Here is a 13815-nt window from a genome sequence, read left to right as displayed (position 1 = left end):
CTCATGGTGAATAAGCATGGAAGAATAGACAAGCTCCTCCAGTATGTAGCCTTCCCTGAAGAAAGTGATCCATTACTCAACATTTTTTTCAGTAATTGTAAATCAGATCTCTCTACAGATCTCTGTGTTTGAAAAAAAATGAATCCATTTCGTATTTTGCTGTCATGCTTGCATGACAGGAAAGATGGGCATCCAGAGAACTGGTAGAATTTCTGTCACATTTAAACCTTGTTTTCCAACTCTGACTTTTGTATATCTCTGTGTTATTTTTTTTACAATAGAAAAGCAGTGTCTGCTACAAGAGTATGAACTATGCAACAGTGTAGTTCCTGGTAAAATACACTTGGCACAGCTCTCCTCAACTTGTTCCAGTAGGGATGATCTTTTTTGGCTGCTACCCACAGACACTGACATGGGTTTTATTTCAAATGACAACTGCAGCAAACTGTACAATGAACCCAGTTGTTAGGCACAGAGATTGCTAATGGGTTGGTTGGATTTGTTCTGCTCTTCAACCCTAACATATAACGGGAACATTCCTCACATTTACCCTTGAATAACTCCACAAACAGAGGCTTTAAGGAAAAAAATATTAAATTTTACAGGACTCAAGATAATAACAGCAAGATTAGACAATACTTGTGACAATTTACTATGCTCCTGAAAGCTACACATATTATGCCTGAGCAAGGGAACATAAGATCAGGCTTTTACTGGTTTACTTATTTGGGTTTAAAGGTATGATTTATGATTTTTAGCAGTTATATCAGCATTGATACGCTGGAAAGCATTGGTGGCTACCAGCAAGCATGTCTTCAATCTATGAACAATCCCAGAGTCACTGATATAGATAAGTATGTCAGACACCCTTCATTCTGGCTGAAGAGAAGAAACAATTCAGCCTTTTTAATTAATAAGATGTCCAGAATAAAAGAAGCGCTGTCCACATGGGAAGTCTGAATAAGAACTAACTTGAGGTGAATAAGAGGAGTTTCCTTGATAGGTGATGAAAAATTCAGGGGTACCCACTGGATTGCAGCTGTTTGTGAAAGACATGAAACAGAAAAAAAAAGCTTTTCCATATATAGCTATAACCCTTTAAGGCACCTTTGCACCACATGACTGAGTCCACACTAGATAAATCAACTGACAGTCCCAGAACAGTCCCAAATTCTGGGGCTGTGCCCCATTCCTGGAATGGGACTCTTACCCTGTATTTGAAACATCAGTTCCCAGATTAACACCCATCCAGGCAATGATCAGAACCATTCAATTGCATGGTCCCAAACCAGACCAGCTGCCATCAGGTCCAGACAGGCATAGGTAAACTGGGTAGCCACCTGGGGCCTAGACAAAGGGGGCCCAAAAATGGTTATTATTATGATTATTATTATCTCTGGCAAAGGCAGGGGCTGATACTAAGAGTTTGCCTGGGGCTGCCAGGAGTCTAGGTATGGTGCTGGCTGCAATCCATGGTCAATGCCTTGCATGATGTGGTCCCAACCTGACTGCCTACTAGGCCAGTGGTTTTCAATCTGTGGTCCATGGACCCTTGGGGGCTTTCAGACTATGTTGAAGGGAGTCTATGAAAGATGATTATGATCAAACAAAAATATGTGAATACCCACACTTGCAATTCGAAAGGGTCCACACCTCCATTCAAAATTTCCAAAGGGGTCGGCACTTGCATTCAAAATGTTTAGGGGTCCGCAAATCTTAAAAGGTTGAAAACCACTGTTTTAGGCACTACCACAATATGACTGTTAAAGTATAAGAAGAATCTTTTAGCACCAAATAATTAAGGAATTAATTCTGACCACACACACGACAGGTGTTCTGGTAGAGTTGCTCAGAACATTATGGCCAGCAGAAAAACAAAGCAGGTGATGGCTAAGGCTTGCTGAATACATAAGACACCATGCTCTAACACTGCAAAGATTATGTATTTGACAATATGTAATGTAAATTAAGTATATGATTGTATTGCATTGACAGAGTTCCCAGAAGGCAATCCCAACCCACATTAGCAGAACCTGACATTAGCATGATGTATTTTAAGTAATGCTCTCTAGCCCATATGAACATTGTCTGAGTTGACTGAAGACACAGCAAAAAAGCAGCATTATTTTGGGTTACTGGAAACTGGCAAACACAATGTGCGACATCTACAGTAATAATATGTCTAATTTTATTAGAGTGAAAGTGATGATGGAAAGCAGTCAGTATGAAAATAGATCTGCCACTTACTGATATCATTAAAGAAATACAAAATGTCTGGTGGGGTTAGACTGGGCCCTAATCCTGGAACTGCACCCAAGTTCCTTTGATATAATTGGGGCTCCACACAGATGCACAGTTTTACCTGTACAATACTGTATGACTGTGTAGACCCACAGTTGGAAATATTTGGTTAAAAAAAAATAACACAAATTTATTGACAGCTGCTATTTCCTAGCAAGTGTCAGTACCCACCAGAAACCATCTAGGAGCTTGAAAATAACTAAAAGCAAATCTGTTGTTTAAGATTTGCATTAAAATAAAGAGTTTTAAAGTGTCTTGTATAAAAGGGCGTTCTTCAGAAGTCTGAAAGGACTAGACAATGTCCATATCTAATTTCTACAGCTTCTTTTTTGCAGATTTACATGCCCATGTAGCAACTTAACTTTATACACATGACAATCCCATCGCACGTTGGGTTATGGAAGACCTTTTTGTGAGTGTAATATTTACTAAAGAGATCAGTAAAAACAAATGAAATTAGATCGCAACCATATGAACCATAACAAAAGCTGTGGCATTGTACAGCACAACAATTCTAGTGCTATTGAAATAAAAACAGACTTTCAAGCCCAACCAGGTTTACGTTTCATTTGAACCTATTTTCACCAAAATTTAAAAAAAGAAACGCAGCAAAGGAAGGATCAACCGATCTATGTAGAGGAAACCAGTTCTTTCTAGGACCCAGCAGTAGACGTGCAGGGAAGCATTTTCTCTTGCTGGTGCTACTGAGAGAGAGAGACCTGGAAATGAAAGTGAAGAGATCAGGAGGCACATGGAGGGAGCTGCAGGGGCAGCCGGCCCAGAAGCAGAATGCTTCCTTCTGTAATTAAATAGCATTTACTATGATTATTACTTATAGTAATAATATCTAATAATATCTCTAGTAATATCATACAATTTATCAAGGAAAGTTATACATATTGTGGGGGGGAAACTCAGCAGAGGTGAGTCCTTTATTATTTGTTTGGATTTGTTGTTTGTCCCCCTCCCCCCTTTCCTTACATATACAAGAGGGGCTAGGTTTGAGAAAAAGGAAGAAAAGGTGGTAATATGAACACTAGGGAGAAACATCATCCCTATTAGCAGCTGCTTGGAAGAACTGGTTTGTGATCGCGAAAGGAACCAGCAGGAGAAAAACGTTTGTGCTTTGGGTGCAGTTTGGAGGCCGCCTTCCTCCACAAACGGAGCATGGGGCTTTGCAAGAACAGGAGCCTCCTCTCAGCCCCTGCCAAAGCAAATGCGGCAGGAGTTTAAAAGTTAAGAGCCAGCTGAAAACGCCGCTGGGTTGGCTGGGAAAGCTCGGCGTGAATTGTTTTGTGTCGGATCGAAGATCTCCCCCGGTCTCTGCTCCTTGGTGTGAACCGCACGAAGCTGCAGCAAAACCCTTCTTTAAAAAGAAAAAAAAAAAAAAAAGCTTTTCCGATCAGGCCACGGCCCTCAGGGCTGGGAAAGTTTACTAGCTAGGAGAGGTGGTTTTGATGCCGTGGTCCTGGGGGTGGTTTCGGGAAGGAGAGGAGTGATTATTGTGCTTGTTTCTTTCCAAAAAGCCTCCCAAACTCCTGGAATGTAGATCTAAATCTCTCGGGAGAGGCTCCCGGTGGTGGGGGAAGCCTCCCAGCGGCACAGGCCGGTGCTCGGCCCCTCGTGGCTCGATGGGGAAGGCGGCGCTGGCTCCTCTTCTGCGCCCGCCCGAGGTGCCGCCGCCGCCTCCGCCAAGCGAGCCCGGGGATCGGAGGCCTGGGGCTGCGAGCTGGGCGGGGGTCGTGCCCACGTGACCTCGGGGCAGGGGAGTGAACCCCCGCAAGCTGGGGAGAAAACTTCCTGCTCCTCTGGTGCATCGAGATGCCCCCCGCAGCCCAGCAGGAGCCCTGCAGGTTGCCTGGGCAGGGGGAAGTGTGGCCTGGAGCCACGGACCCAGGCCAAGCAGGAGGGTGCAGTAATTGGCGCCTGGGCCATGGTGATTCTTCGCCCCTCCTCCCCCCGCTTTCCGCCCTGGCCTTCCCACTCCGACATCGGCAGGCGGCAGCCCTGGAAGGCAGTCCTGCTCGTTTCCGGAGGGATGGCGAGGACAGCGGGGTGGGGAGTGAGGAAGGGGACCGGGGGGAGGGTGGCAGGATGTTGGGGAGTGGGCCGGCACTGTGGATGGGGCACCCGAGACGGGGTGGCAGCGATGGAGGCTGCAGCTCAGGATGAGAAGTGGTTTTAGCTCATAGGGGGCATGAATTGCGGCATGGGTTGCTGGGCACGACCCACAACTGGGTGTGGGGGGTGTTTTGAGCACAGGAGCGGAGCATCGTGGAGGCGATGCTGATCTGACCGGCTCGTCCTGCGCATGCGCTGACCTGGGCTGTTTGTTGTACCATCAGACCAGACAGCGTCCTGTGGGCACATCTGCCAAACACCCTGGCCTCTACGGACAGGCGCGTAGAGCTGGGAGCCAGGGGAGCCAGCCTGGACTTCTGGCCTCACCTCAGCTTATTGCCATCTACATTTCTGCATATTTTATAGCCTTTATGATTGCCCAGAGTGTCCTGTCCAAACCGTAGACCAGTGGTTTTCAACCTTTTTTTCATTTATGGCCCCCCCTAAAAAATTTCAAATGGAGGTGCGGACCCCTTTGAATTGTAAGGGTGGGTATTCACATACTTTTCATTTGATCGTAGTCATCTTTTGTGGACCCCTTAGACATATTCTGTGGACCGCCAGAGGTCCACAGACAAGCTGAAAACCGCTGCACTAGAAGGAAGTCAGATGTGAGCCTTCCTCTGTCCCAAGTGAAATAATTTTTGTCCAGTGTCAATTCAGGCAGAGTTGACCATTAACACTAGGTATATGATGTGGGAGACTCCAGGTTGTTTTTTTTCAGTTGGGCATATGCTTTTTTGGTTTATTTGGGTCATCCATACTCCCCTTTTTGTGGCTATCCTAGTTGACCATTGGGCCATGCTGTCTTCTCAGAGCAAGGGATGGAACTTAAGTTTTCTAGTGGTCAGCCTGACTGAGTGGGCATAAGTGGCGCTGGCAGTCTCTGTAGGTGGCACACAGCAGATCAGGGAGGGGACAGGCAGCAGAGCAGCAGATCAGGCAGGGAATATGGGGCAGGAAATAGAAGAGCAGCAGATCGGGTAAGTGAAGGGGATCAGAGTGGTATCTGAGGAGGGTGTCAGGCTAATTTGTGGCATGCCTACCAACAAGGTTGTCCCTCACTGGTCTAAGTTACTGCTTTTAGGGCACAATCTTCTCTGGAGAGAAATAGGTTTGAGTCCCATTTTTGATAATGAGGAGAGACTTTCTTGACATTGTTCGCAGAGGGAAGTTATGCCTATCAATTCCATCAAAACTAACATTTTAATGCAATGTCATGTTTTCTGCTTTAAGTAGCTCAATCTGTAGCAGCTCATGCTTGTAGCTCTAAAGGGCCTTGCTGCAGTTTTCCATGTGTTGGATCAAGCGGTGATTGTTATCCCTAGCTGGCCCAGTGGTGTATAGGGCCCAGGTTTTGGATTTTTGTTACGACTAACTGCGAATCCAAATCCGCAAGTGTCTATGGGGCATGGAAGGAAAATACCTGTAAAATTAGTGTTCCACTGGCACAGTCACTTAGTGTATGGTGCTCATAGAGAAGTAAAAGGTAGTGATGCTGAGGTTATGAATTAAAGTTTCACTTGAAGTTCTGGGTTTTTATTAACCAACCAATGTCTTCAGTATTTGACTACTCTCTTACAAAGAGTTTAAATCTTCCTCTAGTGACTGGTTCACATAAAGGACCAACAGTCGACTCTAACTCTGAGGATAGTTTTGTGCTGTGGATCTAACTTCCAAGAGTTGTATTCGATGGATGAGTTGCACAGGAAGGAGGACTGATATCGTCTTGTTGCATGTGATATATTGTTTCTGTTACCATGTTTCAAAAGCTAGATAATTTAAGATGTTGAGAAAACATAAATTAAACCTAAGTTTGTGAGGCAAAGGAGGAGATGTGGTGGAGGGATGCCCAGGCTTGCAAATAATAGTGGCAGAGGGAGACAGAAGCATGTGGTGCCTTAGGAAGTGCTAATTTGTGGGGGGTAGGGGTGCACTGATAAAGATTTTCTTGGCCGATACCGATAGCCGATTATTAACTAACCATATCAGTCAATGCCAAATCCAGTAACCAATATTTAGTAATAATGCAAGGCATTTTAAAGTACTGACATAAATTAAACCTTTTTTTTTTTTTGCATACTCCAGCAGCCTCCTGTGTCACATGTATCAACATACCGGCCATTAAAAATGGCAGTGGGGGCACTTGAGCTAAAGCTCATCAACCAAGCTTTAATTTAAGTGCTGCCACCACCATTTTTATGCATGGAGAGCAGAGCCAAGTGGAGCAGGGGCAGATGTGGGCTGCCCACTGTGGGCTTGGGGCTCTCTGCCCTGCTGCTTTTGCCCTGGGAGCCCCATGTCAGCTGCATGTCATGTCAACTCACTGCCCCCACTGCTGCCGGGCAGGTAGGGGGTACATGGCCAGCAAAGGGCTCCCAAGGGAAAGGCAGCAGAGCAGAGAGCCCTGAGCCCATAGAGGGCAGCCCACATCTGCCCTGTGCACAAATTGGGGGGGGGCACATGCCCTCCGGAGGTGCACACAGTGGTGGGGAGCTGCCCCACAACCCTTCTGGACAATCCACTCGTGGCTTCATCCCACTCCCCACCCCAACCCCGGGTTCCATGCACCACCCTGGCTGGGCAGCGCCCCCAGCCCTTGCCCCACTCCCTCCCTCGCTGTGGGGGCCTCAATCTGCACACTCCTTCCCTCAGCCACTCTCGTTCCCCTTCACAGACTTACCTGGAGGGAGATGCTCTCCATGCTGCTTGGGTGTACTCCTGGCCATGTGCATGCATGTAGCCACATACATGCACACGGCTTCTCCTGCATCTTGCTCCCAGCAGCTCCAAGCAGGACCCATTGCGGGCTAGAATGCTGCCTGCCTGCAAGGGGAAACCTGCTGTTTCCTGAGGGAACCCAGGCATCTGGGGGCCCTGGCCCCAGGGGAGAGAGGGAACCTGGGTATCCAGGGCCCTGCCCAGAAGCTATAATTATTGGTAAACGTTATCGGCTACAATGGACGAAAAAGGCTGATAGCCAATGGTGTCATTTCCCTTTTATTGGTACCGATCCAATAGGCAACCAATATATTGGTGCACCTCTAGTTGCGGGGTGATCAAATGTAGGACATAACAGAGGAGCGTAGGGAGTAGTCATGTGGGTAGGCCGTGGTGGTAAAGGAAGAAGGGGCGTATGGTCAGTCCTGTGGAACAGAGCACAGTGGAGGGTGATGCTGTGGCATATGGTGGAGGGAGATGGCACACCCCAGAGTTATGAAGATGTAAGTGTTGTGGAATGGAACAGACTATTTCAAGGTAGTAGGACAAGGAGGACTGGTCTTGTCTGTTGGTTTGTGACACAGGGTTGACAGTGACAAGGTGTGGGTGGGCTTAGCATCACAAAGCAGAAGAAGGTGGCCATCTATATGGATGATCAGTCAGATTGGCAGTGGAGGAACGTGGTGAGCCATGCAGCAGGGTGGAAAGTGGGTGGTAAGACAGATAGTTCACTCAAAGGCTTGGGTTAGGTGTGGGATGGAGAGAGGCAAGAGAAGCTCTTGGCATTGCCTGATACCAGAGTATCAGAAGACAGAGAGCATGCTGGGATAGTAATCGTTCATGCGGATTCTGCAGTAGGAATCAAAATAGTGGTGGGGAGAGCGGGGTGTTGGTGGTGTGGAGTAGGGTAGTTAGACATCTGAGTAGAGCAGGGCAAGAGGAGAGCATGCTGAGTGGAAGGAGAAACATCTGAAACAGTATTCCAAGGGGAGATGGATGACTGGGAGCTCAGGAGAGAAGTATGGAGCCTTTCCCCACTAGGTCACTTCCTCTGCTTTGTAGTGGTCCACTTACTCTGGTCAGTAATGAGCGACTGAAAGCCATTCTCAGCAGTTAAACTGATTTCAGGTAGCACTGAAAAGCTAGTGGTCCTAATCTAGCTCTTGTTGTAACCCATGCTCGTATCTCACTTGGCTACTTTGGGTGCCTTGGCAGAAAGGCTGAGGATGTAATGCAGGAGTGGGCAAAATATGGCCCATGTGTCCGATCTGGTTTGCCAAAGGATTTTATTTGGCCCCCGCCTGACATGCTGTGTGTGCAGTGGGACTGGGTCAGCATGGCGGCTCGACTCCAATTCCCTGAAGCTCCAGCAGCGGCTTCTTCTGGCCTCTGCCAGTGTCTCTGCTACTGCCAGACCCAGCCCTGCTGCCGGGGGATGCCAACTCATCTGCCCTGCACCCACCATCAGCAGCGCCAGACAGAGTGGATGGGTGGGGTTTCCATAAAGACTGACCCAGGACCCCTGCAGGCAGAGTGTGCTGTGCTGGGTGGATGGGATGGGAGCACAGGCAGGCAGGGAGTGGCGTCCAGGGATGGGAGGAGCAGGGCGAGGACTGGGATCATAAGGCTGTGCTGAGAGCAGATCACAGCTCTGCCCTGGACCCCAGCCCCACGCTGTCACCGCCCCATGATCCCGGCCCTGCCTGCCCATCCTGCTCCCGCACACTGCTTCCTGCCTGCCCATGATGCCATCCCCTCTGCCTGGCTCAGTGCATCCTGCCTGCAGGGGTCCTAGGTTGGTCTCCATGGAGACCCTGCCTGCCCACTCTGTTGGGTGATCCCAGACTGGTCTAGTAATCTAGTTTTGGTGAGCTGCTGTGGGCTGAGGGGCATGGGGCGGGGGGGAGGGGCAGCCGTGGAGCTGCTGACCCAGCCTGCAGCACCTCACCAAAACTCCCTAACTGGTCCTCCAGCCCCCAGAATTGCTCACCCTGATGTAATGGGTCTGGAGACTGTGCTCTCTTTTGTTCTTTGAAGTGGTCCCATGAGAACAGAGCTCAAGCCCACGAGGGTGGAAGAGGGGTGTATACAGTAAGCTTTGGTAGCTCCTGTTTTGTTGTACTTGTTATGTGGATTAACAGAATGTTAAAATATTTTTTTGGCTTGTTGCCATGTGGCTTTGCATTGACCTGGCTGTTTGATTATTCATGACCATGATGAAAGCAGCCTCCTGTCTTGCCGAGTCCATGGGCCATTGTTTTCTTTTTGTGCCCTTTGATCAGATTCGGCCTGCAACTCCCTCTTGCTCCATATGGTTCCCACTTTGGATTTTGAGGACTTCTGCTTTTGCTTTTTTATACCTCCCATTGCTTCATTAGCCTTTCCTATGCCGGCTCCTCCACCTCATCTGTTTGCACCCTAATGTCCCTCCAGGTTCTGTCCTTGGGTGACTTCTGTGGCTTTAACTAGTTTCTCTATATTAGATTCTCAACCAGGATGCCTCGACAGCCTTTCAAAGGTGCCCTGGTGTGTCGCACAATATATCACTGTTAGATTTGTAAACGTGATTCACAAGATAAACCCAGAGATTTCAAATAGGCATCCATAGTGTTAAAAAAGATTCTGACCTGTTGGGATCTTTCTGAGTTTTTTGTAACAGAAAAACTGGTCTATTATTTTTGTGTAGTCTAAAATGAATGAAAACTAAAAACTGGCATTTTCCAAAGGGTGCTTCAAGTCTAACTTAGGGGTACGTCCAGGTTGAGAACCACTGTTCTGTATGAAAGGTTCCTAAAGCTTCTGCCCACCTGCTCTTGCCTGTGCTGCAGGCATTCATCCTAGATGCCCTGATACCAAATTAAACTCAACGATGTATCTTCCATTCCCTGCAGCTGTTGATCATGGTTCTCTCTCACATCCATAGTTACACTTTCCCCTTATCTCTCTCCTTGCCCTACATCCAGGTTATTAATGCATTCTACCAGTTCTTCTTTTACGGCAGTGTTGTAATCCAGCTGTTCTTCTCCATCCCTTCTGTTAAAAGCCTTTGTACCTTGATCATCTCTTGCCTCACTTATTGCAGCATCCTCTTCCCTGGCCTCCTTGCTTCTCTCATCCAGTCCATACAAATCTTGCTGCCAAATCTTTTCTACCTAGTGCTCGGATCATGTCATTCCATTATTAGAGTCTGTCCACTGACTTTCCATCCCTTGTGCCAGGTACAAGCTTTACAGGCATGCCTTCAAGGGCCTGGTGTGCCTCAGTCCATGCCATCATCTCTTCCTGTGCTCCCACTCCCTGCAAACTTTCTTCCTAACTGAGGGACCGCGGTAGCCTTGATATTCTCTACAGGACAGAGCATGCTGAGGTTCAGGCTCTAGTGCCATTTCCTGCTTAGACACTCGGGGCTTAATGCTCCTTTATTATAAGACTCCATTACCCTTTTGCGGCTGCAGTATTGAGAGGCCTGAAAATGCATGGCAGTGGCTGTCCTGTAAAGTAGATTAGACTGTATTCATCTCAGATGTTTTGGAGTGGAGTCAGAGGCAATTTATTTTTCATAACCCTTTCAAGGTCAGCGAGTGTGCGAGTGTAAACAATGTCTTGGAGAATATGGTGGCTTGAGTTCCACCTCACTGTCTCATGTGTCTTGTCTTTCATCCCTAAATGCCCCTCAGAGGGTTGAATGCCCTTCTTGGCTGTGGCAGTCTGATTATGGAGGCTCAGGAGTTCTGCATGGCAACATGGTTCTGTGGACTTTCTCGTCTTCCCTGATCCATAGGATGGTCTCAGGAGACAACAAGGTGCCTCGCTTTTCTCTGTTCTGTCCTTTTATTAAGGCAACAGTGCAAACCTGTATGGTGGGTTGTTCCAGAGTTTGCTCTAAATCTGCAGCAGAAGAGCCTTACACATTTAACTGTTTGAATCAACCTCATTTTAGATGAGGATAGGGTCCCACACACCTCACTACCCATAAATCTAAGGTAGGAGGAAATTATATGTTTAACTTGTTTGTATTCCTAGACTTCTGAAAATCAGAGATGGAAAAATCCAGACAGGTCACTCAGGCTGTTTCCCTTTCCAGCCAGTGAATGGTTGTTAGAGGCTTCCCCAGGGTGCCACCCAGTCCAGTTTAAATGACTCTGATGAGGCGGTCACTGCTTTGCTTGGGAGAATTTTCCCTAGGCTAATAGCTCTCACCATCAGGAAACTTTTTGAGGTATTCATCCTGCATATTCTTTTTGCACAGGTTTCACCCCTGTCCTTTAACTTGCACCACAGTAACCATTTGTTCCCTTCCTTGGTGCTTACTTATTTCAAATGCTTGCACACAGTTTACCTGTCTCCCCTTGTGAACGGATAACCCCTACCCTACTGAAGTTGAAATCTGGCTCCGGTAAGTAATGATCAAAGTTGCTGACTGTGCAGTGGCTGCTCGGAGGATTGTATGAAATCAGTTTCAGGGCAGGGGAAGGTTGTTGGGACATTTCTAGTGGGGAGCCACCATCTCAGTTCATTTTAACTGGTTTCCCTGCTGGTAATCTAAGCAGAGAACTCAGACTGAAGTGAGCAGAGATGATAGATAGATTTTTCTTTGCCCCATGGGATGGTGCCTGAAGGTAAAGATGATGCAGTTAGGCAGGAGAAGATGCATGTGGCAAGCTTTCAAGGCTTCTGCAATCCACAGCGTGCTTTTATGGGTTAAAAAAGGGATCTTGGTATTTAGGGCAGTTGGTCTGAAGTATTTTGCTGGTGCTAAGTTAACAAGGAAAAAAAACTGAACTGCAAAATTGCCGGCAAGATCTGTAATGAGTGGTTTTCTGTTTTTCTCTTTGCAGAGACTATAATGGAGAGACAGAAAAGAAAAGAAGAAATAGAAAAGGGACTTCAATTCATTCAGTGAGTGATCTGCGTCCCTACTGTTCTTTGATTTTGGAGATGGTGGTTTCTTTTTCTGCTGTGGGTTGCAAGGTCTGACATTTTCATTCACTGGCCTGGTGGTCAGAAGAGATGACCTGGTCATGGTAGTGTAAAGTCCTGATCCTTCAAAGCACTTCTAGTAAATTTAATCAGGTCACTCTGATTGCTGTCCTGTTTGTGCCCTCCACTTCAGTTCCCATTTGAGCTTAATAGCCAGTGTAGCGCTAATTATAATCTTCTGCACATCTTCACTCCCTTCCACCTAAGGAACTTAACAGTCATTGATAAGTTAAACCTTGAACTACCTCTCTGAGGTAGGTAAGCAGTTTCAATTCCATTTTGCAGATGTGTAAAGCAAAGCACAGAGAGCATAAGTGAGAGCTTGGAGTAGTATAAGTTTAATGTATTAGCTTGATTTGAGAACGGCTATTCAAATGTATCAGTGGCCTGAGGATCTTCCAACTTTAGTAATTAAGGCACAGAAATTCTGGCTGACTGTAAAGAACAACACCAGAGGGTTCAGTGCTCTTCTAGACCTCATCAGAGACATAGGATGGATGAATTGTGTCCACAGTGTGGTTTTTCAAACCCGGGCAAAGGCTGGACTCTTGTGAGAAGGACCAGAGAGCAGACAGTGGCATGTCCAGGGCACATCTACATTACCTGTGTGACATTCTCTGCCCTGAAGAAAAAAGCTTAAAGCAGGGGTGTCAAGTTCGTCTAGGGCCTCAGGCTGGATCTGGACTGGTGGACTTCTCACTGTTTGGATCCAGCCTGGGGCAAAGGGACAACTCCAGGGGTGAGGGTCCAGGTGCATGGTGGTGGTCCAGAGCAGTGACTCTGGCTATGGCCACAAGCTTAGCTCATTACCATCAGTTAAGGCCAGCGAGATCAAAGGGCCCCAAATTCCCTGGCAGGCCACAGCCCCCAACTTCTGGTGGCCCAGTGAGCCAGATAGAGAGACTCTGTGGGTTGGATCTAGCCCATGAGCTGTATGTTTACAACCCTGGTGTAAATACTGTGGAGTCTGGTGGCATGTCCAGACGAGGGTAAGGAGCAGTGCAGTGATGCAGAGTATGCATGCTCTGTTTACACTAAGCTCCCAAATCATTATAATGTAGGCTCTGTGTCCTGGGCATATTTGTTGGCATGTGTCCAGCTCTACCCTAAGATGACAATGTTAAGTCCATTTGGGGGTTTGGGCACACTGAGCAGGCATACTGTGCCTTGTTGCTGTAGTTTGGAGATGTTGTAGACATGCCCTGGAGAACCTGTGAGATTGAGTTTAGAATATGAATCATTTAATTTCTAGTTCACTTGTTCTAGTCAGGGTCCCATTAAGAGTCTGATGAGAAGTCTTCTCCATTAAACTTTTGCTTGGTAGTCTGTTTGAAATGAAGTGGTCTCTTTGTGTGTTACGGGACATGTGAATGTTCTCACCACAATAGCCACAAGCACTACTGGTCATGCAGCTGGCAATCTCAGGAGAAAAATCTAGGATTACATGGCTTCTGCAGCCTGAATACCTCCCTTCCTAGAGGTTCCCTAAGGGAACTGGGCTTATTTAGTCTGGAGAAGAGAAGACTGAGAGGTGATTTAATAGCAGCCTTCAACTACCTGCAGGTGGTTCCAGAGAGGATGGAGCTGGCCTGTTCTCAGTGGTGGCAGATGCCAGAACAAAAAGCAGTGGTCTCAAGTTGCAGTTTTAGATTAGATATTAGGAAAAACATTCTCAGTAAGAGGGTAGCAAAG

At 47.2% G+C, this 13815-nt stretch overlaps 1 protein-coding gene across 3 annotated transcripts in view; it reads left to right on the top strand.

The window, feature by feature from the left end:
• The first annotated feature begins 3017 nt into the window (after positions 1-3017).
• ZC3H7B (zinc finger CCCH-type containing 7B) overlaps positions 3018-13815 on the top strand; it is a 90141-nt gene continuing 79343 nt past the window's right edge. For 2 of the 3 annotated variants that reach the window (XM_019515116.1, XM_019515114.1), the window contains exons 1-2: positions 3018-3224; positions 11982-12042. In XM_019515116.1, coding sequence (XP_019370661.1) covers positions 11990-12042 — 53 coding nt within the window. In that variant the 5' untranslated portion in view covers positions 3018-3224; positions 11982-11989. The remainder of the gene's footprint in view (positions 3225-11981; positions 12043-13815) is intronic. The other variant, XM_019515115.1, reaches the window with a different exon arrangement.

This window comes from Gavialis gangeticus, unplaced genomic scaffold (assembly GCF_001723915.1).
Source record: "Gavialis gangeticus isolate Ggan-Ray unplaced genomic scaffold, GavGan_comp1, whole genome shotgun sequence".
Classification (NCBI taxonomy): Eukaryota; Metazoa; Chordata; order Crocodylia; family Gavialidae; genus Gavialis; species Gavialis gangeticus.
Note: the sequence above shows the minus strand (reverse complement) of the source record. Positions and strands in the feature narration are given on the sequence as shown.